General features: G+C 44.6%; 1 protein-coding gene and 1 long non-coding RNA gene across 9 annotated transcripts in view; one reads left to right on the top strand and one right to left on the bottom strand.

Moving 5' to 3' along the window:
- The window catches only part of LOC307175752 (metabotropic glutamate receptor 7-like), a 111,112-nt gene extending 102,385 nt beyond the window's left edge, over positions 1 to 8,727 (bottom strand). For all 8 annotated transcript variants that reach the window (XM_079901209.1, XM_079901207.1, XM_079901208.1 and 5 more), the window contains exon 1: positions 8,148 to 8,727. In XM_079901209.1, the coding sequence (XP_079757335.1) occupies positions 8,148 to 8,666 (519 nt within the window). In that variant the 5' untranslated portion in view covers positions 8,667 to 8,727. The remainder of the gene's footprint in view (positions 1 to 8,147) is intronic.
- A 12,522-nt stretch (positions 8,728 to 21,249) lies between these two features.
- LOC307176014 lies at positions 21,250 to 24,746 on the top strand. Its single transcript, XR_013824591.1, has 3 exons — positions 21,250 to 21,269; positions 21,934 to 22,029; positions 23,203 to 24,746. It is a non-coding gene; the product is annotated as an uncharacterized lncRNA (long non-coding RNA).
- The last annotated feature ends 2,269 nt before the right edge of the window (positions 24,747 to 27,015 follow it).

Below are 27,015 nucleotides of genomic sequence, written 5' to 3'. Positions count from 1 at the left end.
TGCTTTAATAAATGGAAATATCTTCATCTAAACAATAACACAAAAAGGCAGGCTGAGCCCTTTGAAGTGGCTTCGTTGCTATCTTCCATCCAGAACAAGAGAAGGAATCAACAGCTGCAGAGTAAAGAAAGCATGAAACCCAGAGATGGAGGATTCTGTAAATGACCAATTACAAGACTATTAAGCCACACTTTCACAGCAAGAGGCAAAATATTCCATTAAACTGAAAATTCTTCTACCCCTCACTCCAAGGCCCACACAAACATTAATGTTGCATTTATTAGGATGTATTTCCTGTGCTCTATCAACTTGACTTTCAGCAACTGTATCAATACAGTCCTTTCGCTTTGCACATATATCTGAATGATGGATTCCATTACTGGAGTTTTGTAGAAAGAGTGGAGTGAAGGAAGTAAAGTTTGGGAAGAGCCATCATAATCCATAATGATGGGCACTGAATCAGGACAAGAAGAAACCTCTCTTCTCATTTATTTGAATGAAAATTCTACTATATATTTATTGCCTCTGTACAGGGCCATCTGTTGAATAATGGAAAACAAGCATCGTTCATTTGGAGGTAGGATTTGTGTGCTCAAGTTTCGATGGGCCTGCAGAATTAATCTTGTTTTAGAAATGAAATAAAATGTAATTTCTTACTGTAAGTAGATGTGGTTAAGCAACTGGCAACTTTGATGTCTTTAAATCACTGCAGTTTCGGGGTAGGCAAATCTATAATTATTTCAAGCACTTCTTTATTGGTGCAACAATTGAGCAGTGTACATAGTGGTCAACAACCTGGGCATTGTCAGACGACTCTAAGTTTGAATCTAGACTTTGCCACTCACCAGCTATGTGACTTTCAGCTATGAGAATCACTTTCTTCAGCTTTACACTGTGGATTATTATATGCCCTTTGCAGAACTACTGTAAGAACTAAATGTATATGGGCACAGTGGCTCATAGTAAGGGCTCAAATTAGTACTGTGGTCACTACTAGTAGTACTGAATAGAACTTCTATTCTCATAAAGTGGGATATGTGTCCCTTTATCATTGTAATTTCATATCATTTTACTTGTGACCTTATAATTTAATAGCTTGATCCAAGAAACATTTAGCAGTAAATATAATTGAAAGAAGATTACCTGTCAAACATGAAATACTGTAGTATCAAGTGTGCTGGCACAATACTCTTCTCAGATAATTAACCTGTAAAAATATGTTATTGTCTTCTTTTTAATTGAGCACATTGAACATATATATTTACTGTGCCAATTGGCGAAAGGTCCATTAATTAATCAGTCTAACTATATGTTGCATAAACGTCTTCTAAACATAATCGTATATGTATTTTATTTGTTGGGAAAATGTGTTTGAGATTGTTCTTTTCTGCCTATTTAAAGTAAGAGGATGAGAAATAGAGTTAGGCTTAATGTACTTTGTACTCCATTATGCCATGAAAATGCTTCTGTGCCCTGGAGACAACAACAAAAGATTTGCTTTAATGACAAGAATCAAGTATGTTCTAAAGCTTCCAGGTAGGAGGCGTATAGGTTGCAGTTTATATCAGAAGTCTTTGCTCTCTCTCTCAACTGCGTCTAGATGGGAAAGATGTGGTCACAAGTTCTTCAAGGTGATATAGTAAATGTTGGAAAAGAGGGGGGTAGGAGGCAGAGTTTTGAATATCTCAAACCTGAGCTAGAAGGATTTTATTTAAAGAAAATAGCGGATATTATTTTTCACTTAAGGAAGCAAACCTGACATTAATGTAGGAAATTAGCTCTTTTAGCTATGATGCTTTCAAATGCACATGGCTGAAAACAAATTCAAAATAGTCAAAGGAAATTTAAAAACAAAAACCAAACAACAACAACAACCTCAACAAACAAGTACTAGAAATTCAGGGATGCAGCCATATTCAGATACAGTTGGATCTGGAAGTTCCAGAGTATCAGCAGGGTTCCAGCTCTCTCTACATCGCTCAGCCCTGCTTACCTCTGCAAGACTTTATTTTACAGAAAGTCTCTTCTTGTGCTGGATGGTCACTGGGAGTCCCAGAGTCATATCTCCCCAGCTTAGAAATTCCAGAGAGAAAAGACAATTCTTCCATTTTGCTCTGAGACAAAAGTCCTGGGGAGGAGTCTGATAGACTTAGCCGAGGTCAGATGCCTACCCATGAGCCAATCACCTGCTTTACTGGAGTTCAGTCCCTGGGCGACTCATCCCCGGGGCTCGTGAGGAGGCAGGATGGCATTATCTGGCAGTTCTCCAAGAAAAGCCTGCTGTTTTTGTAAGATGAAAGGGGAGAGGACATGGATAATGAAACCTGTATCTGCTTCTGTAAAATCCACAGAATCTTACTCCCTGCCCTGTGTCGATGACCATGCAGTAAGCTGACCCAGGAGGTCATTTTTCCCACAACAGTCTTTATATATATGACTAAGGAACACACTGGTAAAAGAATATGGGAGAAAGTCTAAGTATGACAAGTCAGCTAGACCGATATTAACTAAAAAAGCTGTGTGAAAATATCCTTAAAAAGTTGCCCTCAACTCACTCAAAGTCCAAAGTTGGAGCTGGAAATACAATGTCATGGAGTTTGGATAAGAACAGGTTTTCTCCAAGCTGAACTATGACACAGAGATTAGAGACTTCCAGAAACTATACTTTTTCAAAGAAAAAACATCACATGAGAAAAATGAGGCCTAGAAAAATTAAATGACTTAAGCTAATTAATGGCAGGACTGCGACTAGAGTATACTTTGTGTAATTGGCTATGGTCTTTTTTTTGTTTTGTGTGTATTTTTGTTATCACTTAAGAACGAGACAAACTTAAAGAAAAGAAACACAACCAAAACTCAGTGGTTGGAAAAGAGATGGATGTGAACGCCCACTTGTTTCTTACGTATAAAGTTACCCCTCGCAGTGTTTTGGAGGAGAAAACGCTGGCTCTTCCCAACGTCGGTTACATACACAGATTCCAAAGACAAGACAAGTGCTTTGCAAACAAAGTAACTAGGACCAGCTCAGGCTTCCCCGCGCCGGGTCCTACGTTCCACGGTCAGAACCACCAACTGTATCCCCCCGGGTAACAAGGTGATTCAGGAAAGCTGGCGCCTTCAGAGAAAGGAGAAAACTTAGCCAGGAAGAGAGTCAGGAGGAAACTTGCTCAGCTTCTTGCTGGGGTCTGAAACGATCGCAATAGAGTCCTTAAACCCCTCAGGTTTCCCCAATCAAGCACCCTCACCTCCAACCTGGGCCACCCCAGATCTGACTATAAGACGACAGAAGTCTGCGGACGCACGAAGAGCTGACCACCCCACGAGAGGGACCAACGCGCGGCCGCGCCCACTCACCCACCGCTCCCCGGGAGACGGGAGACCAGCCCGGGGTCCAAGTCCTGGGAGTGGCCGACTCGCCCCTCTCCGGGCCCGGCTCCAGCTCACCTCGGCGCGGCCCGCCTGGGCGCCGCCATCTTGACCACGAAGGGGGCCTCGCGCCGGAGGCCCCTGAGCGGGCGCCCTGAGCGGAGCCGGAGCGCCGGGGAGGCCCAGGTCGGCGCCCTACGTCCTCCGCGCGCTCGCGCCCCGTCCACGAGCGACGAGAGTCCCGCACGCAGCGCCCGACCCAGGCTTCCGCGGAACCGGCGCCCCGCGCAGCCCGCACCGCGGCTCAGGCGGCGCCGAGGGCGGCCCGGGCGGAAGAGCGGGCGCGGGGCACGCGCTCGGTAACCTGGCAACGCGGAACAACCCGGCGTCGCCGGCGAACCCCAGCCCTCTACCGCGAGGAAGCACGGACCCCCGCACCCGCCGCCCAGCCCGCGCCGCCCCTCGGTCGCTCCGCCCGCCGCTGCCCGCTTGCTATGGTCTTTTAAATCCATGATACAACGTGTATATGTAACAAATCTGTTAAACCCTAAATGTTTATGATATTCAAGTAATCCATTATCTGAATTATTCTTGAAGATAAAACATCCAAAGACTTCTTAATTGTATGGGTATACATACATAAAATACACGTGGAGGTAACTTCAAATATAGTATGTGCCTGTCTCTATTCCTTCCCTCTCCGCTCTTTTAAAAAATGCCCCTTTAAAAATTGCCCACTCACCATCTGTTAGGTAAATTTGCTGAAACACAGTTAATGTGGAGACAGAAATTGTTATAGAGACTATTCCAAATGGCACTGACACCTGTATTTATGAAATTTTTAAAAGGGTAACTTCGAGTTGTTTTTTTAAAAAAAAAAATCCCACTATAGTAACACCACATCATCCTAGGTGCCCAGTTCTATCCAATTACATAAGATGGAGAAAGAGAGAGAGAGAGAGAGAGAGAGAGGAGAAAGAGAAAGAAGAAAGGAAGAAAACCAAGTACTTACGTATAAAATGTTGCTGCCAGTTTGAGATTATACTCAAGCATCAATGAACAGAAGGAAAACACTTACAAATTTACAAATGTATTTCATTTATGGTATGAGGGACACAGGTTTAGATTTGCAACACGCTCCCACAAGGGTCAAATTGACCACTTTTTTCTATCTAGTTGCTCTTGAGAGAACAAAACAATTGAAACAGATGCCATTCAATTCCAAGTCTATAGCTTAGACCATGTCACTGCACATGAAATATTGTTCATTCAGAGTCAGCACACAGCAAGAGTAATTTATACTCTCAGAGTGTTTGCTCTCAAGTCAATAGCAGAGAAGCCTTGAATAAAAACGTTCCCATTACTTTCCATTGTAATAGATCTTACTTATAGCCCATGAAACAGTGGTCAGAAGAGATTTATTCTTTGCACACCATATTATATAATCTCTCCACTTTAAGCCATCCCCCACTCGGCGATTATTTTTTAAATATGTTACTCGTAGTCAATATTAATTTACATTTAATCTTTCTTAGCATTAGGAGAGTATTATTTTGTACAGGCTCAGAAACAAATCTCCCGAAATTCCTCCCTGATGCTCCCTTCAGGCTGAAAATGCATTGCAGGGTGGCTGCAGTGACTTAATTCTAGTTGGCAGAGCCCTGGCCACACACTAATTTCATTAGCCTCAAACTCCTGGATTTGAAAGATCCACTGAATATGATTCCTGTCCTCTGACATGTCACTTACTAACCAATTCAGTGTGCATACAGAGGAGAGAAAGGACTTGCTCAGCTCTGGCCCACCGGCAGGCAGATGAGAATTCCCAGTCAGAGACACTGTTTACATCTGAGTGGTCATTCTTGCCCGGGTCCTCATTTTCAGGAAGGAACTTCAATCCAGGCTTTGCTGGCAGCTGCAGCATTTGTTACATCCATTACTAGCTCCTTGTTCCTTCCTGCCCCCCAGTGCTTAGCATCCCCCATTTCAGTCACTAAGTCTTCCTTCCCCCAGCCTAGAAGCTTACCTCACCATAAATTTTTATCTCAAATGATAGGTTTGGCACATTCCCCACAGCAACCCACAGGGACTGGGGAAAAGAAAACTCAAATCTCTGGAGAGCTAAGAATTCAACCATTTAGAGGAGTTTCTTTTATACAGGACAGTCTTCATTGAGCTGAACCCTGCAATCCCAGAGAAGATTCACCTACCCGTTCTTTTCCTCTTTCCCTAAAGTGACTGTGTCTTTGAACAAGGGGTCTGTGTTCCACTATTCTCTCTATTCATTTTGCAGGTTTACAGAGGCTGGGAAACTGGGGGCTGGACTTACATGCCAGGAGCTTCTAAGATCACACGCAAAAATAAGGCTACTGGAAGAGATTGTTGGAATCTATCTCTGTATATTTGAACATGGACAGTGGTTAACCAGGATGCTCACACCAAGCTTATATCCAGCTTGCAGCACAAGCTACAAGTTGGTGCATCCCTCCTACTACCAGCCTCTTCTCAATAAATGCAGGTGAAAACTGGGGGCTCTTTTCCCTCAGCTGTTCAATCCAACATGAATAGCTGCAATTTGCAAATTAGAGGAAAATGACAGTGTTTTCTCTGAATGGTTTTGGTCCCAACGCACACTGCTAATGCTGGCATTCAGTTCCTTTCCTTCCCAGCCCAGGGAACGGGGGAACTAAGCATAAGGCAAGCGTTCTCTTTTCTTGCAAGTGCCTCAGATCCACACACCGGAGAAGGAATCAGCTCCCCCTGGAATCTTTTTCAGCAAACACAATCCTTCACCTAGTCTGCAAGCTCTCTCTTGACTTTAAGATTTCACTCTTTTTTCGACAGGCAGGCCCATCTGCAAGCTCCCAAGCTCCAAGTGAAGGCGCCAAAATAATTTTTAAAATGTCAAACAGCAAATGTGCCTTCAACCCCCAGAGCTCCAGTAAAAATACTGTGAGTTGCCCCTGTGGTTCTCAGGTGACCTCTGGCCTCATCCTCCCTGCAGCGCTGCCTCCTCAGGTTCTCTAGTTTAAGCTCAGAGGTAAAGGAAGTGCTTCTGGGTTTTGCTTCCGACAACCCAGGCTCTTCCTGAAAGCATTACCTCAAAGTGAAGGCTGCCCAGAAGCACTTTTGGCCTTGCAAACATCTAGAGGTGGCATACTCAACAGGTGCTAGGGATGCTCAGAGGCTCAGAGGGGCCATACCAGGCTGCAGCTTTAGACAGGCACCCCTCCTTCTAGCACAAACACAAACTTCATACCCCTGGGTGCTGATGTAGTGACAGCTTGAATCTCACAAGGAGTCCCCTCCAGAAACCCAACATGCTTGAGGAAAGGCACTTGAGAGGGAGCCGACTTTTTAGCTACGGGGAGCATAAGGGCCAGCCAGAACATCTGGAGAAGGGACTAACTGAGCTTGGGTCCTACCAGGCAGGGAGAGAGCTGTGCATTAGGAAAGGATCACTTCAAGACAGAGAGGAACAAAAAACCTGGAGATAGAGGTAGAGAAGGAAAAGAGAGGCAGAAATTGAAAGGGAGACCATAAAAACAGAGAGACAAAAAAAAAAAAAAAAGCAGGGAGAAAGAGACACAAGGAGAGAGACACACAGGAAGAAAGACAGAGAAACAAGAGAACCCATAGTCACGCAGACCCTGAAACTCAATTTCTTCATCCAGAAGCCATCCATCTATACCCAGGGCGGCACAGGAGCCGTGGGGCCGAGGCTGCGGGAGCAGGCGGTGAGAGAGCACTGCAGCACCGCCCACCGCTCAGCGGGCCCGATCCGCCGTCCTCGCATCTTCCGCCGTTGCCCGCCTGCACCCGGAGCTAGAGGACCGCCCAGCCTTGCTCAGCGCACCCTACTGCCTCCCTCCAGGCGCCTTCTTGTCTGGCTCTGAGAATCGTCCTCAAAACCCAGAATTGGGGTTGGGGGCTGCGTTAGAGAGGTCGTGGGAAAGGATGGGCACAGGGTGGGTGCAGAAAAAGCGACTGTGTTTCGCAGTTAGCATGAGCTCACCTCCGGGCTCTGAGCTGGCAGGAGTAGAAAGCTGATCGCCCGGCTCCTGCCAGTGGCCGGATCGCAAAGGCAGTTTAGACGGTGCAAACAACTGCCCAGAGCAAATCACCTGGGGGCATGTCTGCGGGTGGCTTCTCCCCGCTTGAGGACAGTCCCCACGCCTTCCGCCCCATGCCCTCGCAGAGATAGGTGACAGGTCGGGAAATCCAACCCGAGCGAAATGGGCAATTCACGTCCAAATGTAGGTGAAGACTTAGCCTTCGGTTTAAGAACTGCCTCCCTAAGCTCTTCTCGAAATTTTCCAAGGCAGCTGCAGCTTGTCGGGCGGCTTGGGGCAGGGAAGCTGGGGAGTTGAGAAATGCCTAGTTTCTAGGCGTCTTCTCATCTTTCATATTCCTTGCGCCTAAGTGGCTCTCACAGGAGCCCGGCACTTTTACAAGCCTGGTTTGGAACCATATTTCACTCGAATGCAAACCCATTTAAATCATCGCCTTGTTTTTCGGAGACTGTTTCTTGTCAATGGGGCCATAAATCCAGAATGTCAAGCCGGATGGAGTGGAGCGCGGACAGGGGAGAGATGGAAGGGAAAGGAATCAAGCAGGGCAAGTACCTCCTCGGGTGAGGTGGGAGGGATTCGGCAGGATCTCCAGGGTGGAAATGAGCGAAGGCTGACCAGACCCCGCACCCCTGGAGTCCAAGCCAGCCTTCAGGATAAAGAGCGCGGGGAGCTACGGCGCGCTCTGCCCCGGAGGGAGCGCCCCCCTACCTGGAAAAGCCTCAGGATGTTGGCTACCATGATGGAGACCGAACTCCCCGAAGCCCCAATCACTCCAACTACTTTCTCGGGCTTGACGAAAACCGGAGGCTCGCCGTTGGTGCAGCGCACTTCGGAGGTGTCCTTCTGGATGAGCGCCTGGACGAAAGTGAGCGACTGTTCGAGCGCATAAGTGTCCCTGGAACAAGTGTCCAGGATCCGCGCTCCCAGCGTCACGTTGGGCAGCAGGTTGGGATCGCTGTTGATCTGGTCCAGGGCGTAGAGCATCGCTTCCAGCCTGTGGATCCCGTTCTCCCTCTTGATGTCGCCGCAGGGCACTCCGCTGGGACCCTTCGCGTGCACCGGGAACAGCCCCCCGAGGGTGACGCCCCCCTCGATCCGAATGGAGTGCGGGGCGTACATCTCCTGGCCGCGCGCCGCCGCCGCCAGCGCGCACAGAAGCACCTCCAGCACGCAGCAGGGAAACTTCATCAAAGTCAGGGCGCGGAGCAGCTTCCCCAGGTGGACCATACTGCTCCCGCGGCTGCGGTGGTGGCGGCGGCACTCGAGGGGACGGTGGCGGGCTCGCCGGAGTCCTGGCCCCTTGGGGTGAGCTCCTCCGGGGAAGCCCAGGGTCTCCTGCGGGCGAGGAGGGTAGGGGCGCCCGGGGAAGGGCAGTCGGCGAGGGTGGGGGGTCCCGCGGCGCCTGCCAGCTTGGGGCACCGTGCGCTCTTGGGTTCCCCGGCCAGCGCGCCGCGCTCGAGCTCGCGCTCGGTGGCTTGCAGCTCGAGCTCTTCAACAGCCCAGCACTGGGGAGAGAGCGAGGATGGCTATCGCTTTAAATGCGCCTTCGGCTCCCTCTCCTCCTCCGCCCACTCCCTCCCACCCTCGCTCGCTCTCAGGCTCTCCCCACCCTTCCCAGCGCCCACCCTCCCCACGGTTTTGCATCATCACGCAGGGAGGGGCTGCGTGCTGAGGTAAGGGGGGAGGGAATGGGTGGGCGGCTGTGGGGGGGGGAGTACCTCCGATTCGGAGTTTCGAGGTCGCCAGGGAATCTGGGGATTGCAGGTCGCAGGCGAAGGCTGAGCTCCTGCTTCGGTCTCACTATAGAAGCCGCTCGCTCGCCCGCCTGCACCCACACGCACATTCTAGACACAGGGTGGCATCAGCCCCGGACAGGGCGGTTCTAGTTGGGGCTGACTGATTCCAACCCTGAGGTCCGGAGCCGGGACTGTCAGCGCCGGGAGAATGCGAGGTAGTCGAAGGTGATGCCGCCAAGCATGAAGGGTAGTAGGGAGACCCCAGTCTGTACTGCTAATTCGTCTGTGCCAGTTTTTCCTAAGAAAAACACACATACACACAGGAGGCTGATTGATGACCTAAAGAACCTTTACGCAGAGACTTCTCCGGGGCCAGGCACTGGGCTAGCCTGTAGGGAAAGACGCCAACAAGAAATGCTGGGAATGGAAATGCATCTTTGGTCTTCAGGGGTTACTGTGGCCGGAGCCGGATGAAGTAACCCTGGTCTCCAGTAAATCTGTGGCGGATTCGCTCCTTTTCTTCCTTTCATCGCAAGAGATGGAACAACTGAGAACTCTGCAGAGCGCACTTTCTTCTCTGGCGCTGACAGGTGTAAGGCTCCCTCCTGCCCATTTCCAGAGATGCTTTTGGGCTGATGTCAGGTTTCCTCGGGCAGGAAATAGCAAGAAAGAGGTGGCAGTAGGAGGAGCAGACAGAAATCTCCCCATCAATCCAGTGATCCAGTGATCCATTCTTCTTTTTTTTTTTTTTCTGGCTGAAGATTTGGGGGGTTTGGGGAGTGGAATCAGGATGCCAGAGCAGGTTGTAGTGCAGTTAGGAAGCTGTTTTTCAAAGGTGTCCCCTCCTGCAGGTCCAGCCCAAACTTGGCCCATTAAAGCAACAAGTGGCCCTAGTTCCTACACAAGGAAGGGCAATGTATCTGCCCTTGGTGCCCACGTGTACTGCTTATGGTGGTCTCTACTCTTGCTGAGCCTTTCTGTTGGAGTGCAGCGAAACTCTCTTATACAGAATTGAGGGCGCAGAGAAAACCAAGACAAGACTATACTTTCTGTTGTAATGTTAGTGTACTAAAGAAAAATGTCCTTGCACACAAACAAAACAACACACACACACCCCCCTAAAAAGTCAGAAGTTGGGAAGTTGGTTGTCTCTTCCACCAACCACCTGTCTGACCTTGGCACTTCTGTTCCTGTGTCTGAGTTTTACTTTGCCCATCTGTAAAATGATGACATTGAACTGAATATTTTACACGTTAACTTTTAGCTTTCAAATCCTCTGTTGAAATAGGTCATGCACCTTTGGCCATGGTGTTCTTTTTAGACCAATATCCTCTGTTGCTTTATGTGTAGGGCACCCGTTTTTTGATACCCAAACAACACTTCAAACATTTCCTGGTACAGAGGATTTTATTATTTTTCTTGTTGACCACCCATTTATCTTCCTTCTAGGGAGAGTCCAGTCCATCATTTTCTTTTCAGACATGCCCCTCCTCCAGGTTTCAATACTTAAGGTTTGAGGAGGAAAAAAACCTTCTGGCTACAGTGTTCAAGGAAGGGAATAGAGGCTAACAAGAGTTATGCAGGGCTAATCCCTGGACTTCTGCTGGAGTAACGAGGTTGATGACATAGGGTTACCACTGTCCAATAGACAATCCGTGCCGGAGTTAAAAGAAAAAGGAGCCTCCTTCCTCTAAATGCTTTATGTATATCTTTTGGACAATGTTACACTATTTGATTTTGTAAAAACATACCATTTTACTGCCATCTTCAAGAAAAGTGATGTAAAAACTATGCGAAGCTACCCCTGTATACAATGTGATCATCCGTCACTCATAAATGTGATGCCCTGCTATATAAGTGCACACCTTGTGCAACCTTATGCTGTGATGCGCCCGCCCCTTCCAGCCAGCCCTGGAGCTGCGAGCGTATAAGCCCGCAGCTGTGCCAGAAGCTCCCACATAAACAGGGAAATATTTGGATCCCATAATGAGAAATACCAGAGAGGAGAAAAGGCAGAGAGAAGAAGGGGTGGGGAAGAGAGAAAGGGACCTGGTTAGAACATGTGAACTCCTGGATCCACATGTGCCTGAAAGATTGCCTCTTTTTTTTCAATTATATAGTATTTTATTTCTGTTGTTTGAAGTCAAAATATCCTCTTGTAACTCACCTATTCTGCTATTCAATACATTGGATCAAAAAGGCTGGAACAAGTGAAATAGATATCCTGGTAAGGCAGCATTAGCTAGTTTGGAAAGGGGGAAAGAAGCAAAGCAATAGAAAGGCATCCTTGGGAACACAAATACTGTGATCCTAGTATTTAGGCATCAGTACCTGAGGCTATATTTGATAGAGACTGTATCCTTATTTAGTTTTTAATTTAAGGCTATTTAGTAGGCATTTGGTGCCAAAAAATATATTTGAAGAGCTGTGTTACAAGTAATAACACTTGATTTTTCACCTGCCCATGTGAAGATCTATGTTCTCCTCTTCCATTTCCAGGTCACAGCTTGCAATTGCTCAACAAATAGTTCTTGGCTGACTGTTGAATGTTGCCTTATTCTGTGTTCTCTCTTTGCTCTCCTCATTCTCCCCAAACATCTGGCAGCAATCATTATCTTATTTTTGTTGCAGTCATCTGTGTGCATGTTTTATTTCCCTTGCTAAGCTGGAAGATCCTTGAGGGTAAGGGGCTAGGTATTATAAGGGGCTAGGTATTATTTATCTTTTTACCTCGGACAATGTTCAGAATGGTGTTTTGTACCTAAGAAGCACTCATGTGTTGAATGAATCAGAATTGGTTTGCCATTCCCCACTACCTTTATCTCACAATAACAGAAACATAAAGTGGGCAGAGCAGAAACGACGGCAAATAAATTGTCCTCTTAGTCGCAGAATGCAGTTTCTAGAACTTAAAGAATAATTAGTCGATTTTGAAATAATTTTGTTTTACAAAAATTTCATAAGATTGAAATACTCTAACCTTAAAGCTCTCGATCAACTCTAAAGGAAGGCTTTAATTGGCTCTTCCTGAGTCAAGTGTTTATTCCTGGGCCGATAACTGGGGCCATTGTCATAATAGAAAGTGTGATTTGTTACCAGAGAAAGAGGAAAGTGACGCTGGGCTTGCAAGATATTTATATCTTCAGCCAGAGTGCATAGGATCTGGAACTTAATTGGTGACGCAGTATTTGTTTGAGATTATATGAATGAAAAATCTTTGTGTAAGAGTGATTAATCTAAAACTTGGCCAGTCATTGTCCTAGTGTCATATTAAATTGCAGGAGAATCTAGTTTTAGGCACAAAGATCATAAATATAAAATGTGTTTCCAGGCTTGGTTCTGTGTAGTCAGTAATCTATACTCACCCACTCATTAATAAAAATGAAAGTTAAGGACTCAGTCCTATCTTATATGTTTAGCATTGTATTTTGCTAACAATGTCAGTTTTCTTTTCTTTGTTCTCCCCTGTCCATCATCTTCTGCAGAAAATGTCTCCACTTTCAATTCCCTGTCTATTTAAATCCAATTTGTAATTTATAAAATTGTCCTCCTTAAGGGCTGCTGCTTCTGCCACAGTAATGTACTCTGGCCATTATTATACTCTTCTATCTTTCATGGAGGTCTCCATCCATAGGTTTTGTTTTCATAGCTTTTTTTGTTTTGGCGGTACGCGGGCCTCTCACTGTTGTGGCCTCGCCCAATGCGGAGCACAGGCTCCTTATGCGCAGGCTCAGCGGCCATGGCTCACGGGCCCAGCCGCTCCGCGGCATGTGGCATCTTCCCGGACTGGGGCACGAACCCGTGTCCCCTGCATCGGCAGGGGCACTTTCAACCACTGCGCCACCAGGGGAGCCCTATACTTACGATTTTATATTTGCTTATTTACATTTGTCTCCCCCCTCAGCTCAAGAGAGACTATATTCATCTGTGTTAATCACTGCTGTGTTTCCTGAACATGCCTCTAAATCATACTGAAGAATGGTGCCTGAAATTTGGTAAGAGATCAATCAATTTTCTTGGCTGGATGTGAAATGTGTTCATAAATTAATGAACAGATCTTCGGGGCTTCTGACTTGAGGACTAAGGGGAAGAGGATGGCAAATGGTTGGGACAGGGTACTGCAAGAAGTAGTATTTGGAGTACTCTGATAGCTATCCTAACAGATAAGATTGTGTTCATTTAAGTAGTTCTAATGAGAGAGCTGGGAACTAGGGACACACAGCATTAAGGTTTTTGTAATGCATTCTGTAGAGTTCTTTTTAAGTCTGTACAAATATCATTGAAAATATATGCATACAAATACACCTCTGTTACTTTACTCAGCGCTTTACGAGAGCCCCTCAAGGAAGGGGTAGTAGCAACTCTCAGTATCCTTCCTTTATGATGAGCTTAATTTATTCAAAGTTACATCATAATTTATTTGTAACTGTGAAACTAGACTTAGTTATTGAATAGACCCTCCCTAGAAACGTATGACATTAATAAAACCAACAAAACTTTGTTCAGTTTCCAATGATAGACACACTACAGACTCAGTTATGGGCCATCCAGTTTAATGAAGGGAAGAAATGATTTAACAAATATAGAGCAAACAGAATATGAAGTTTTATCCACCATTAATATTAGTAACAGATAGTGTGGGCTCCAATGCCTTCAAGATAGCTTGAGACCATCATCTCTGTGTCATGGGCAGGGGGATGTTCAGCCAGGATATCTTTCACTGTCACTGAGAAAAATTTCCATAAGATATAATGATACCTACTGAAACTGATATGGGGCATTTGGGTAATAAGGAATCCATTAGCATATTTTTCCGGAAGCCTTGACTACAAAATGAAGACAGTAGATTTGGACACTTTCAGCCATGAAGAAGTTGTTTGGATATTCATCCTTATGCCTAATGAAATAAGCTTATTTCATCTCTGCAGCTTCCCATATACCATTTTCCCACCTCTGTTTTATGTTTGGAAAGACTTTTAGAAATTGAAAGTCAAGTTTAAAAGTGAGTGACAACTTAAATGATATATGGAATATTTTGCTGACTTACAAGAGCATGCAGAATTAAATATGACCCAGTTCAAATGTTTATTTTCACGTGTATGTTGAGGTGGCGTTTTCAAGGTGCCAGAAAATGAGAATTCACCTTCCAGTGTGTGTTACCAGTTCTGTTCATTGCACAGAATCATCTTCATAAAACATACTGTTTTCTATGTACCTGGTATATATCTCAATTAGTTTGAAGAATTTCTCAGATACCTCTTAATATGTAGTGCTCCAATTCCAATCTTGCCGTGTCCTGTACCAGTGACACAGCACACAGGAGTTTTATTTCTCTTTATTTCTCTGGGTTGTTCAGAACCCAATGAAAGAACAATGGAATGGGATCCAAGAGATCAGGGTTCTTCTCCCAGATTTACCATAAAATAATTGTGTCCTCTTGGGAAAATTATAGTCATTCTAGGTCCCTTTTCTTTACTTTGACAGAGCTGCACTAGATGACCCCAAATAATATAGCACTCTTTCAGTAGTCGCTTAGATGTTATTCGTATTCTGAAACAAATGAAGACAATGACACATGGAGCTGTGCAACATCTCTGTAACTCTGTTGTCTTAGAGTTGCCTCCATTTTACAGATGATAAGGTGACTGTGCATAGAAGTAGATGTTTGGAACCAGCGGTTCCAAAGTAAGTGGAGGTAAACTGCAAATTTCCTTCCTTCCTGAAGCTCACTTAGCCAAAACATAGGCTTCTGAATATTAAGCTGTAAAGCATATTATCAGTACATTTTAAAAGAAGCTATTCTTCTAGGATTTCCAATTACTAGCAGGAGGTATTGAAATTCTTAAAAGATCATCTAATTTTGTGAGATTTACAGTTCTATTTTCCTGTCAGGCACGTTGTATTAGTGCCAGACAATCATCTGAGCTTCTGGATGCTTCTCTGAACCTCTTGAAGTTTTCTTCTTGCTATCTGAAATTCATGCCAGATAAGCCTTTTTCTAGAGTGTATGTACAGACTTGTGTATTTTTATATAGGAAAGCGAGGCAGTGAGTCAACTCGGGGGTTAAGCCCTCATTCTCAGAGTGGTATTGAGCTCCTGGTGAAATATAATGATCATTTCCTCAGAATCGAAAAGCAGTTATCTCAGGTGTATAATCCCATTAACTATTTATACATTTACGTATGATACATGGATTTATTGTACCTACGAGGTGTGTTCTCTTTGGGAAGTACAAAGCTCTTAGAGACATAGGTTGTTCATTTTTTGCTTTCCCACAAATACTGTGACCCTTTGAGCAGGAAGGTCTATATTTTACTAACATCTAGAACCAGCAGTTAACACGGTGTCTAAGATGTAGTCAATAAATATGAAATAGATAAATGAACACATTTTTATGTAAGGGCCAGGACATGGACAAATAGAAATTTTTCATTTTCAGTCACAAAGCAACAACAGACATAAAAATGATACAGACAACAAGTGCTACGGTCATTCAAAGAAGGCATAGAATAGATAGAAGGATCTCCTCTATGGCACAGGGAACTATACTCAATATTTTGTAATAACATCTGTATGGGGCACCTGCTCCACACCAGGCCCTATGACAGGTGCTTACATACTTTCCCTCTCCCCCGTCCTATGGGGAAAGTGCCTCTGCTATAGATTTAACATTTGCCTCCCCCAAAATTCATATGTTGAAATCCTAACCCCCAAAGTGATGGTATCAGGAGGTGTGGCATTTGGGAGGTGATAAGGTCATGAGGGTAGAGCCCTCATGAACAAAATTAGTGCCCTAATAAAAGAGACCCCGCAAAGGTCCCTCGACCTTTCTGCCATGGGAGGTTACAGAGAAAACACGCCAACTGTGACCCAGGAAGAGGATACTCACCGGACTGTGAATCTGCTCGCACCCTGATCTTAGACTTCCAACCTCCAGAACTATGAGAAATAAATTTCTGTTGTTCATAAGCTACCCAGCCTCTGGTATTTTGTTCTAGCAGCCCAAATGGATTACGATCACCTCTGTCCTTAGGTTTCAGACCCAGAAACTCAACTTTGTAGAGGTTACAAGAACCCTAAAGCCACTCAACCAGGCAGAGGCAGATTTGAAATTGAAGTCTCCAATTCCACATGTAAGTCTATCAGACCCTGTCTCCAGACATGATGTCATGAACAAGAGCTAATGCAGCAAAGAGTTTACATGCAGCAAAACAATTAGCAAACAAAGTAAGAATATAGTAGACCGACTGTTTTGGTCACCCAATAGCCATTCACCACTCTTCCAGTTGAACAGAAGCCATGCCCCGTGGGCACATTCAGCCCTGCTGTTTTCACTTCCCAGATTTGAGGGGTAGGAAATTATTATCCCTCCTGGCCATCGGCACCCTGACCTCTACCACCCACCTGGCCAGCTTCAAGAACAGCTGGATCCACCTGTTCAAATGAAACAGGTCTGCTCTCTGTGGTGTTGGCTTCTAGTTCAAGCAGCTCTCCCCACATGATAGCAAAGCTGGCTCCCAGCGGTTGCAAGCATGAATCCTACAAGCCTAGCAGTCCCAAAAGATACCTTTTAAGTATTTTTCCCCAAAGCTCCAGTTAAAAGTCCTAGGCTGATTCCAATTTGACCTGCTCTGGACAAACATTTTCTTTACAACCAAGAAGGCTGCCAGACAAAATACAGGATGCCCGCCTCGTTAAAGCTGAACTTCAGATAAACAGTAATTTTTTTAGTAGAAGTATGTTGCATGCAATGTTGAAGACACCCTAAAAAGTCGTGGTTTTCATCTGCGGTTCAGCTTTAACTGGGCGCCCCGTGTGGGCTTTGCCGGCTGTGGTGGGCGCCGCGCTGGGTCGGCGGGGACGGTGGGGGACTGTGGCCCGAGCCGGGTTGCACACCCAGCCCACAGCGTGCAGGGAGAGAGGGGCAGCCTCGTCTCCGCTCCAGGAGCTGAGACGGGGAGAAGGGGAGCGCCCCAAAAGGAAACCAGCTGCCCCTCCCAGGAGAGAGGAGATGGCTGTTCAGCAGCCAGAAACAGCAGAGGAGCCAGAGCACAGAACCGACGGCCTCTGAGGACGCGGCGCACATATTTCTGGTGGGCGAGGGGCACGCCGGCCGGTCCGTGGGAAAGAGGGGAGCCCGCGCCGGCCCCTCCGCCTCCCGAGCCTGTGCGTTTCCCTAAAAGAGCAGCAGCTGTGCAGACTGACTGTTCACAGTTGTGATAAATCGCCTTAGGAAAGCACTTCGATTAAAGTCACATCTAACTAGAACGCAAGAAGTCATCCCTGAACAAATCAATTGCGAGAGGGGCAGCTCTGGGCGCGCACCCACCCCGCTGCTGTTTTGCTTTCCCCGCAGGACGAGGGCCGCTCACTGGGTCGCGGGGACAGCGCGCTGTCTCAGCTGGGGAAGAGGCGCTTGCTCAGGACACATGCAAAACCCAAAGTGTGAAAGGAGGCCTTTATTCCATTCCTTTGGGGGATTTCTTAATGACGTAAAGCCCAACTTGGTTTCAGATCTGCCTGTCGTTTCCGTGACAGAACCTTCCTGGGGGGGGGGGGGGGGGGCACCAGCAGCGGGGTTGCCAGGCGCCACAGGGCTGTGCTCTCCTTCCCAAGCCAGTTCATCTCCATCTGTAGCATTTTCAGAGAAACTCTCGGATAGGTTTTCTCCAACAGGTTCTTTTTCCTTCACTTTATAAAGTCATTCTCCTGCACAAAATGAACGGCCTGAAGACATCACTGAGCCTCTTTTTCTCCCAGGGTCAGGGCCAGCACGGCCCCCAGACCACAGGGGCGCAGGACCTCACAATGGGCTTCAGGCCTTCCCCTCCCCTCCCGCCCCTCCCACCCCGCCCTACCCCTCCCCTCTTCCCCTGCAGAAATCACATCCCTTTCTCCAGACTCCCCATTTCAGCTTGACTTCCAGCAGATCTTTACCCTGCCAGTTAGTAATTCAGGACTAATTAGGTGATTGCTTTCATTTATGGTAGCAGTTGTGTGGGGGGGTGGTGGTGGATGAAATGGCTTTACCCCTATTCTTGTTGGAAAAATAAATTACACCCACTGTCACTTGAGATCTTATTTTCCCCCCAATCAAGCAAATTAGCAGCGTGGTTCATTTTCCCAGCATTCACTCCTGAACAGACGGCAGTGCCCTGGAACGTGGCTTAGAGCTGTGTGGTCAGTGCAATTGTTTGGGGCTGTTTGTGCCCACAATGAGAAGAGACGCCTGTCTCCGGAAAGAAAAGTGGCCCTTGTCTTGCTTAGGCCAACGAGCTGCCCAGAGCGCTGCCCGCCTGGCTTCTGAGGAAGATGTACACCGCCATCTAGTGGACATGGGGGCTCACTGCAGTGTGCTCGTTCTCCCGCCTTTCCTTCTGGCCGGTAAGAACAAGCAATACTGCTTCTTGTAAGTTCCTAAAAATAGGGGAGGTCTTATATCACCAGGAGTGAAATGTTTGCCTCAATGTCTGTAATGAAAGTGCAACCCCATGCTTGCACAACGTCTGTCTTGTCAGTAGCCCTCTTTCATCCCGATGTTTAGGTCCAAGACAGGATCGTCATTGTCTGAGCAATGGGTATCTCTGTGAAACTGGATAGTTCTCCCCTGTCCCAAGTAGTGTGGGAGGAGACAGTCAGCACCTTCACAGACGCCTTCATCTCTGCAGCCTCGCCATCACGCCTCATCTTGCCCACAGCAAGCCCTATTCCAAAGTGCACAGGGTAGAGGCGTTCGAAAGTTAGCTTGTTCAACCAGGGGCATTGCTACTTCCCAGAGGGAGCCAGAAACACACCCACATCCTAAGACTCTTTTCAGTCTTGGCGTTGAGGGGGTTCCCACTCTGTCCCCTGACTACACACAAGTCAGTGTCTTTTTCCTTTCCACTCATTCTACCTACATGAAGAGCACGTTGATCTCCCCAGTTTTAACACAGGAACCATGATTTTCTTGGGTTTTGTGTATGGGGGGGGGAGAGAATGGGAGAGAGAGCAAGTACATCCCAATATGGAAGGGCTTGGGGCCGTGGTTCTCAACCAGGGGCAATTTTGCACCCAGGAGACATTTGAAAGTGTCTTGGGACACTTTGGATGGTCACAGCTTACGCGAGGCTAAAAGTCCTTCCATCACAGGACAGGCCCACAGCAAAGAAGCATCCAACCCCACCCAGCAGTCGTGCTGAGGCTGAGAAAGCCTGGTTTAGGCTCGCAGATATCGCCCTCCAGCAAGCCGGTTGGAACACTGATTGTCCTCAAATGGGCCACACTGCAGAGGCTGTGGATAGATAATGCATCCTCTCCCAAGTCAGTACTGACCGCCGTTTTTCTTCTTTTAGACTCTTCCATTTTAAACATAATTTAGCTGTCTCTTTCTTTTCCCTCTGCTCTGCTGAGAAGAGAAAGGATTGGAAAGGGGGAGGGGAAGGTGACAGAAAAGGAGGATTAGAGGCCTGACCTGTTTCTCCTGGAGAAGCTGGGCACATTCCTCTCTCACACGTGCTTTGTGACCCAGCAGGGTACAATTAAAAGCACAACAATTTGCTTGTTATTCAAGTCAGGCATTAGTCCGGGTAATGGCTGCTTGGTGTAGACATGGATTTCCTTGTTCGGAGCTAAGCACAGGACTAGCTGAATTCTCCATGGAGAAATCTTGATTTGTTCAGGTCTTTCATGTTTTCTACAGAGAAGGGATTATGTCTTCCTAAAGAGGGGCGTTGCTTAAAAAGCTACAAAGTGTAAGAAAAGGATTTAGTGCAGAGGGGCCTGTGGTTACGTAGCTGAGGGGTACAGGGAATTTCAGAGCCAAGGATTATTTAAAGCCATAGAGTTAAAAAAATAATTGCTTTAGGGACTTCCCTGGTGGTGCAGTGGTTAAGAATCTTCCTGCCAGTGCAGGGAACACAGGTTCGAGCCCTGGTGGGAAGATCCCACATGCCATGGAGCAACTAAGCCCGTGAGGATAGGTTCCAACTGGCACTCACCAGCCCGAGAGGTTTGTCTGCTCAGCCGCGGGGGCGGGCGGGGCTGCAAGCTGAGGATCGGGCTTTAGTCGGAGCGCAGGGAGAGGACTAGGGTTGGTGGCGTGAACATAGCCTGAAGGGGTTAGTGCACCACGGCTGGGGGGGGGGGAGTGGGAGTCCAGGAAAAGATCTGGAGCTCCCGAAGAGGCAAGAGACTTTTACTTCCCTCTTTGTTTCCTGCTGCGCGAGGAGAGGGGATTAAGAGCGCTGCTTAAAGGAGCTCCAGAGACGGGCGCGAGTCGTGGCTAAAAGCGCGGACCCCAGAGACGGGCATGAGACGCTAAGGCTGCTGCTGCCGCCACCAAGAAGCCTGTGTGCGAGCACAGGTCACTATCCACACCCCGCCTACGGGGAGCCTGTGCAGCCCGCCACAGCCAGGTTCCCAGGATCCAGGAACAACTTCCCCGGGAGAACGCATGGTGAGCCTCAGGCTGGTGCAAAGTCACGCTGGCCTCTGGCGGCGCAGGCTCGCCCCGCACTCCGTGCCCCTCCCTCCCCCCCGGCCTGAGTGAACCAGAGCCCCCGAATCAGCGGCTTCTTTAACCCCATCTTGTCTGAGTGAAAAACAGACGCCCTCCAGCGACCTACACGCAGAGGCGGGGCCAAATCCAAACCTGAGCCCCTGGGAGCTGTGAAAACAAAGAAGAGAAAGGGAAATCTCGCCCAGCAGCCTCAGAAGCAGCATATTAAAGCTCCACAATCAACTTGATGTACTCTGCATCTGTGGAATACATGAATAGACAACGAATCATCCCAAATTGAGGAGGTGGACTTTGAGAGCAAGATTTATCATTTTTTCCCCTTTACCTCTTTTTCTGAGCGTGTATCTATATGCTTCTCTGTGAGATTTTGCCTGTATAACTTTGCTTCCACCATATGTCCTAGGGTTCTATCCGTCTGTTTTTTTAAAAAAATTTTTTCTTAATAATTATTTTTATTTTAATAACTTTATTTTATATTACTTTATCTTCTTTCTTTCTTTCTTTCTTTCTTTCTTTCTTTCTTTCTTTCTTTCCTTCCTTCCTTCCTTCTTTCCTTCCCTCATTTAGACAAAGAATCATCCCAAATTGAGGAGGTGGACTTTGAGAGCAAGATTTATGATTTTTCCCCCTCTTCCTCTTTTTGTGAGTTTGTAAGTGTATGCTTCTGTATGAGATTTTGTCTGTATAGCTTTGCTTCCACCATTTATCCAAAGGTTCTATCCGTTAGTTTTTTTTCTTAATTTTTTTTCTTAATAAGTATTTTTTAATTTAATAACTTTATTTTACTTTATCTTCTTTCTTTCTTTCCTTTTTCCTTACTTCCCTCCTCCCTTTCTTCCTTCCTTCCTTCCTCCCACCGTCCCTCCCTCCCTCCATTCTTTCTTTCTTTCTTTCCTTCTGTTTTTCTTTCTTTCTTCCTTCCTTAAATTAAATTCAATATAGATATTTAAATTTAAGGTAAAATTAAATTATAATTTGAAATTATATGTGGAGTTTTATTTCCTAAAGAATATTTTGGAAATTTCAACTCCTATTTTAACTTATATTTTCAGAGAAGGTATTTGGTCCAAATGAAGAATATCTTCAATTATAGTTCTTCTATTGCAAGCAAAAAAGGAGTTACACTTCTTTTCATGAAATACGGTTGTTTGACAACAGAAGGATAAATATTTTATATTTTTAGAAACAACAGTCAGGCTACTGATATTCTTAATGAGTTTTAATAAATCTGAATGCTTCTTATCATCTACTCTTTAGCTGGTACCTGAGGAGTTGTATACCTCCAGGAAGATATGTGCTCCAGACCCGTAAATATGCAGTTCACAGAGCCCACCACCAGAGGACAATAATGAAGTAAAATCTTGAAACCATGTAGTGAAAATAGTGGGAGTTTAAATAAAAGCAACATTTCACAGTATGCTTTTCTGACCAATGTTATATCTAATAACCTAATGGATTATATGTACACGGATTCTGAAAAGTCAGCAGCACACTTCACTGGTCAATTTCTATGATAAGGGGAACGGAATTTGAGTGTAGAAAAACAGTATACTTACATCTTAAAATTCCACCCCTACAAAATCTACTCACTATTGAAAACTGGTAAGAATAATAGCTTTCTGTGTCTCAGTGACCAGTTAACATTTTCAAGAGTAGAATTTATCTTCCTATGATGCTCAAATACACAGGAAAAATGCATATCTAGGACAATGGATAAACTCTATTTGACATGAGAAAATAGTTATTCAAATGGAAAAAGTATAAGATCTACAAGGCACAGTTTTATATGCATTAGTGTGGATATGTACATAAAGAAGCTCTAAGAAACATAAAAATCACTTCCAGGAAGCAATTTTAGGTAGAAGAGAATTAACATGGATGAGGAAGAAAAGAGAGTTGGTTTTAAAATAGTTTCATTGACTTGTTTTTTGTTTGTCTATTTATTTGTTTTATTTATTTGGTCTTTGGAATATAAGAAAACAGTGGCTTTCAGATCAGTATCCCAGTGGAACAATGGGACCGAGGTCTATCCTGGAGCCCAGCCATTGTTTGACTATCTTGTAATAATACTGGTGAAATACAACCAAACCATTTGAAATATAAGCATCCTCTCTGACAATAAACTTAAGACACCAACATTATATATTAAAGAAAGTAAAGAGAGAATACTGTTTTCTTTAGAGAGAAAATACAGATCCTGGACCAAATCAATAATGTCAGCAAACCTCATGGGTATAAAATATTCTGCTGCCTATCATTTAGAACATGCCTCTAGAGGAGGGAAACTGGGCGATAATTTCCCCAGATTTTATATTTAATTCAAATATTTTAGATAAGAGGCATCTCTAGTAAAACATTGTATTATTGATTCTTTCCAATATGATAGCTCAGAGGAGTTCCTCTTTCCTTCTCAAATACATATGGGGAAATGGAGGTGGGTGTGGGTTATAGGAAGCATCTAAATAGAGCATAATAATCAACAGTTTGTTTTTTAAAAATAGAAATTTCTATTCAAATTGTTTCCAGAGACAGAAACACACAGAGACAATTCCATGTGACAACAGTGAAAGAGACCAGAGTGATGCAGCTGCAAATCAAACAACTGCCAACACCAGTGATTGATGGCCACCACCAGAATCTGGTTAAGACAAAGAAGGATCCTCCCCTTGAGGCGTCAGAAAGAACATGGCCCTCTCAACACTTTGAGTTTGAACTTCTGGCCTCTAGAGCTGTGATAAAATAAATTTCTGTTCTTTTAAGCTAACAAGTTTGTGGTATCTTGTTATGGTAGCCCTAGAGATGACAGTATTTGATTCCTGAGCTGGCAACTGTATTTTGACTATGTAATGACTATTCCAAGATAATCAACAGACACAAAGATAAAGGCAAAACTGAGACTAAGCCCAGTTCTTTTTATTCCCAGAATAATAAATGATTTTTTAATTAATTTAGATCTCTTTGTCTAACCCCTCTGCTTTTCAGAAGAGTATGTGGGACCAATCAAGTATTCATATGTTATACTTTCATTTTAATTCATCTCAAATTATTTCTAATTCCCCTTAAGAGTTCTTACTTGACCCATGAATTATTTAGGAATATATTCTTTAATTTCCATTTGTGATTTTCAACAAATTTCTTTCTGTTAACGATTTCTTATTGCATTCTGTTGTCATCTGAGAGCACTTTCTGTATTGTTTATGTCCTTTAAAATGTACTGAAATTTGTTTTATGGCCTAGCATATAGTATATCCATGTGCATTTGAAAAGAATGTATATTCTGATGCTGTTGGGTGGAATGTTTTATAGATGGCTGTTACGTCTACTTGATTGATAATGCTGTTCAAGGTTTTTATTTTCTTGTTGATTTTCTGTTGTTCTGCTACTGAAAGAAGGGTATTAAAGTATCCAACTATTATTGTAGAACTGTCTGTTTCTCTTTTCTGTTGTGCCGATTTTCCTTCATTGTATTTTGAAGTCCTGTTGTTAGGTGCATATAAGTTTATAATTATTATGCATTCTAGATGGAATAATCATTTTAAAATGTCTTTGTCGCTAGTAAAAATTTTCGTCTTAAAATGTAATTTTTTTCTGATATTTTCTTAGCCACTCCAGTTTTGTTGTTGTTATTTTGTTTTTACTGTTATGGTATATCTATTCCAACCCTTTTACACTTCACCTATATATTTTCTTGTTTTTTTTTTTTGTAACATCTTTATTGGGGTATAATTGCTTTACAAAGGTGTGTTAGTTTCCGCTTTATAACAAAGTGAATCAGTTACACACATACATATGTTCCCATATCTCTTCCCGCTTGCGTCTCCCTCCCTCCCACCCTCCCTATCCCACCCCTCCAGGCGGTCACAAAGCACCGAGCTGATATCCCTGTGCTATGCGGCTGCTTCCCACTAGCTATCTACCTTACGTTTGTTAGTGTATATATGTCTATGCCTCTCTCCCGCTTTGCCACAAATCACCCTTGCCCCTCCCCATAACCTCAAGTCCGTTCTCTAGGAGGTCTGCGTCTTTATTCCTGCTTTACCCCTAAGTTCTTCATGACATTTTTTTCCTTAAATTCCATATATATGTGTTAGCATACGGTATTTGTCTTTTTCTTTCTGACTTACTTCACTCTGTATGACAGACTCTAGGTCTATCCACCTCATTACAAATAGCTCAATTTCGTTTCTTTTTATGGCTGAGTAATATTCCATTGTATATATGTGCCACATCTTCTTTATCCATTCATCCGGATAATGGGCACTTAGGTTGTTTCCATCTCCGGGCTATTGTAAATAGAGCTGCAATGAACATTTTGGTACATGATTCTTTTTGAATTTTGGTTTTCTCAGGGTATATGCCCAGTAGTGGGATTGCTGGGTCATATGGTAGTTCTATTTGTAGTTTTTTAAGGAACCTCCATACTGCTCTCCATAGTGCCTGAACCAATTCACATTCCCACCAGCAGTGCAAGAGTGTTCCCTTTTCTCCACACCCTCTCCAGCATTTATTTTATTTTTTTTAACATCTTTATTGGGGTATAATTGCTTTACAATGGTGTGTTAGTTTCTGCTTTATAACAAAGTGAATCAGTCATACATAAACATATGTTCCCATATGTCTTCCCTGTTGCATCTCCCTCCCTCCCACCCTCCCTATCCCACCCCTCCAGGCTGTCACAAAGCACCGAGCCAATATCCCTGTGCCATGCGGCTGCTTCCCACTAGCTATCTACCTTACTACGTTTGTTAGTGTGTATATGCCCATGACTCTCTCTCGCCCTGTCACAGCTCACCCTTCCCCCTCCCCATAACCTCAAGTCCGTTCTCTAGGAGGTCTGCGTCTTTATTCCTGCTTTACCCCTAGGTTCTTCATGACATTTTTTTTTCTTAAATTCCATATATATGTGTTAGCATACGGTATTTGTCTTTTTCTTTCTGACTTACTTCACTCTGTATGACAGACTCTAGGTCTATCCACCTCATTACAAATAGCTCAATTTCGTTTCTTTTTATGGCTGAGTAATATTCCATTGTATATATGTGCCACATCTTCTTTATCCATTCATCTGGATGATGGGCACTTAGGTTGTTTCCATCTCCGGGCTATTGTAAATAGAGCTGCAATGAACATTTTGGTACATGACTCTTTTTGAATTTTGGTTTTCTCAGGGTATATGCCCAGTAGTGGGATTGCTGTGTCATATGCTAGTTCTATTTGTAGTTTTTTAAGGAACCTCCATACTGTTCTCCATAGTGGCTGAACCAATTCACACTCCCACCAGCAGTGCAAGAGTGTTCCGTTTTCTCCACACCCTCTCCAGCATTTATTGTTTCTAGATTTTTTGATGATGGCCATTCTGACTGGTGTGAGATGATATCTCATTGTAGTTTTGATTTGCATTTCTCTAATGATTAATGATGTTGAGCATTCTTTCATGTGTTTGTTGGCAGTCTGTATATTTTCTTTGGAGAAATGTCTATTTAGGTCTTCTGCCCATTTTTGGATTGGCTTGTTTTCTTTTTTCGTTATTGAGCTGCATGAGCTGCTTGTAAATTTTGGATATTAATCCTTTGTCAGTTGCTTCATTTGCAAGTATTTTCTCCCATTCTGAGGGTTGTCTTTTGGTCTTGTTTATGGTTTCCTTTGCTGTGCAAAAGCTTTGAAGTTTCATTAGGTCCCATTTGTTTATTTTTGTTTTTATTTCCATTTCTCTAGGAGGTGGGTCAAAAAGGATCTTGCTGTGATTTATGTCATAGAGTGTTCTGCCTATGTTTTCCTCTCTGAGTTTCATAGTTTCTGGGCTTACACGTAGGTCTTTAATCCATTTTGAGCTTATTTTTGTATATGGTGTTAGGGAGTGATCTAATCTCATACTTTTACATGTACCTGTCCAGTTTTCCCAGCACCACTTACTGAAGAGGCTGTCCTTTCTCCACTGTACATTCCTGCCTCCTTTATCAAAGATAAGGTGACCATATGTGCGTGGGTTTATCTCTGGGCTTTCTATCCTGTTCCATTCATCTATCTTTCTGTTTTTGTGCCAGTACCATACTGTCTTGATAACTGTAGCTGTGTAGTATAGTCTGAAGTCAGGGAGCCTGATTCCTCCAGCTCCGTGTTTCGTTCTCAAGATTGCTTTGGGTATTCAGGGTCTTTTGTGTTTCCATACAAATTGTGAAATGTTTTGTTCTAGTTCTGTGAAAAATGCCAGTGGTAGTTTGATAGGGATTGCACTGAATCAGTAGATTGCTTTGGGTAGTAGAGTCATTTTCACAATGTTGATTCTCCCAATCCAAGAACATGGTATATCTCTCCATCTATTTGTATCATCTCTAATTT

The sequence above is a fragment of the Stenella coeruleoalba genome (assembly GCF_951394435.1).
Source record: "Stenella coeruleoalba genome assembly, chromosome: 17".
NCBI lineage: Eukaryota > Metazoa > Chordata > Mammalia > Artiodactyla > Delphinidae > Stenella > Stenella coeruleoalba.
This window is presented reverse-complemented; position numbering and strand designations above follow the sequence as displayed.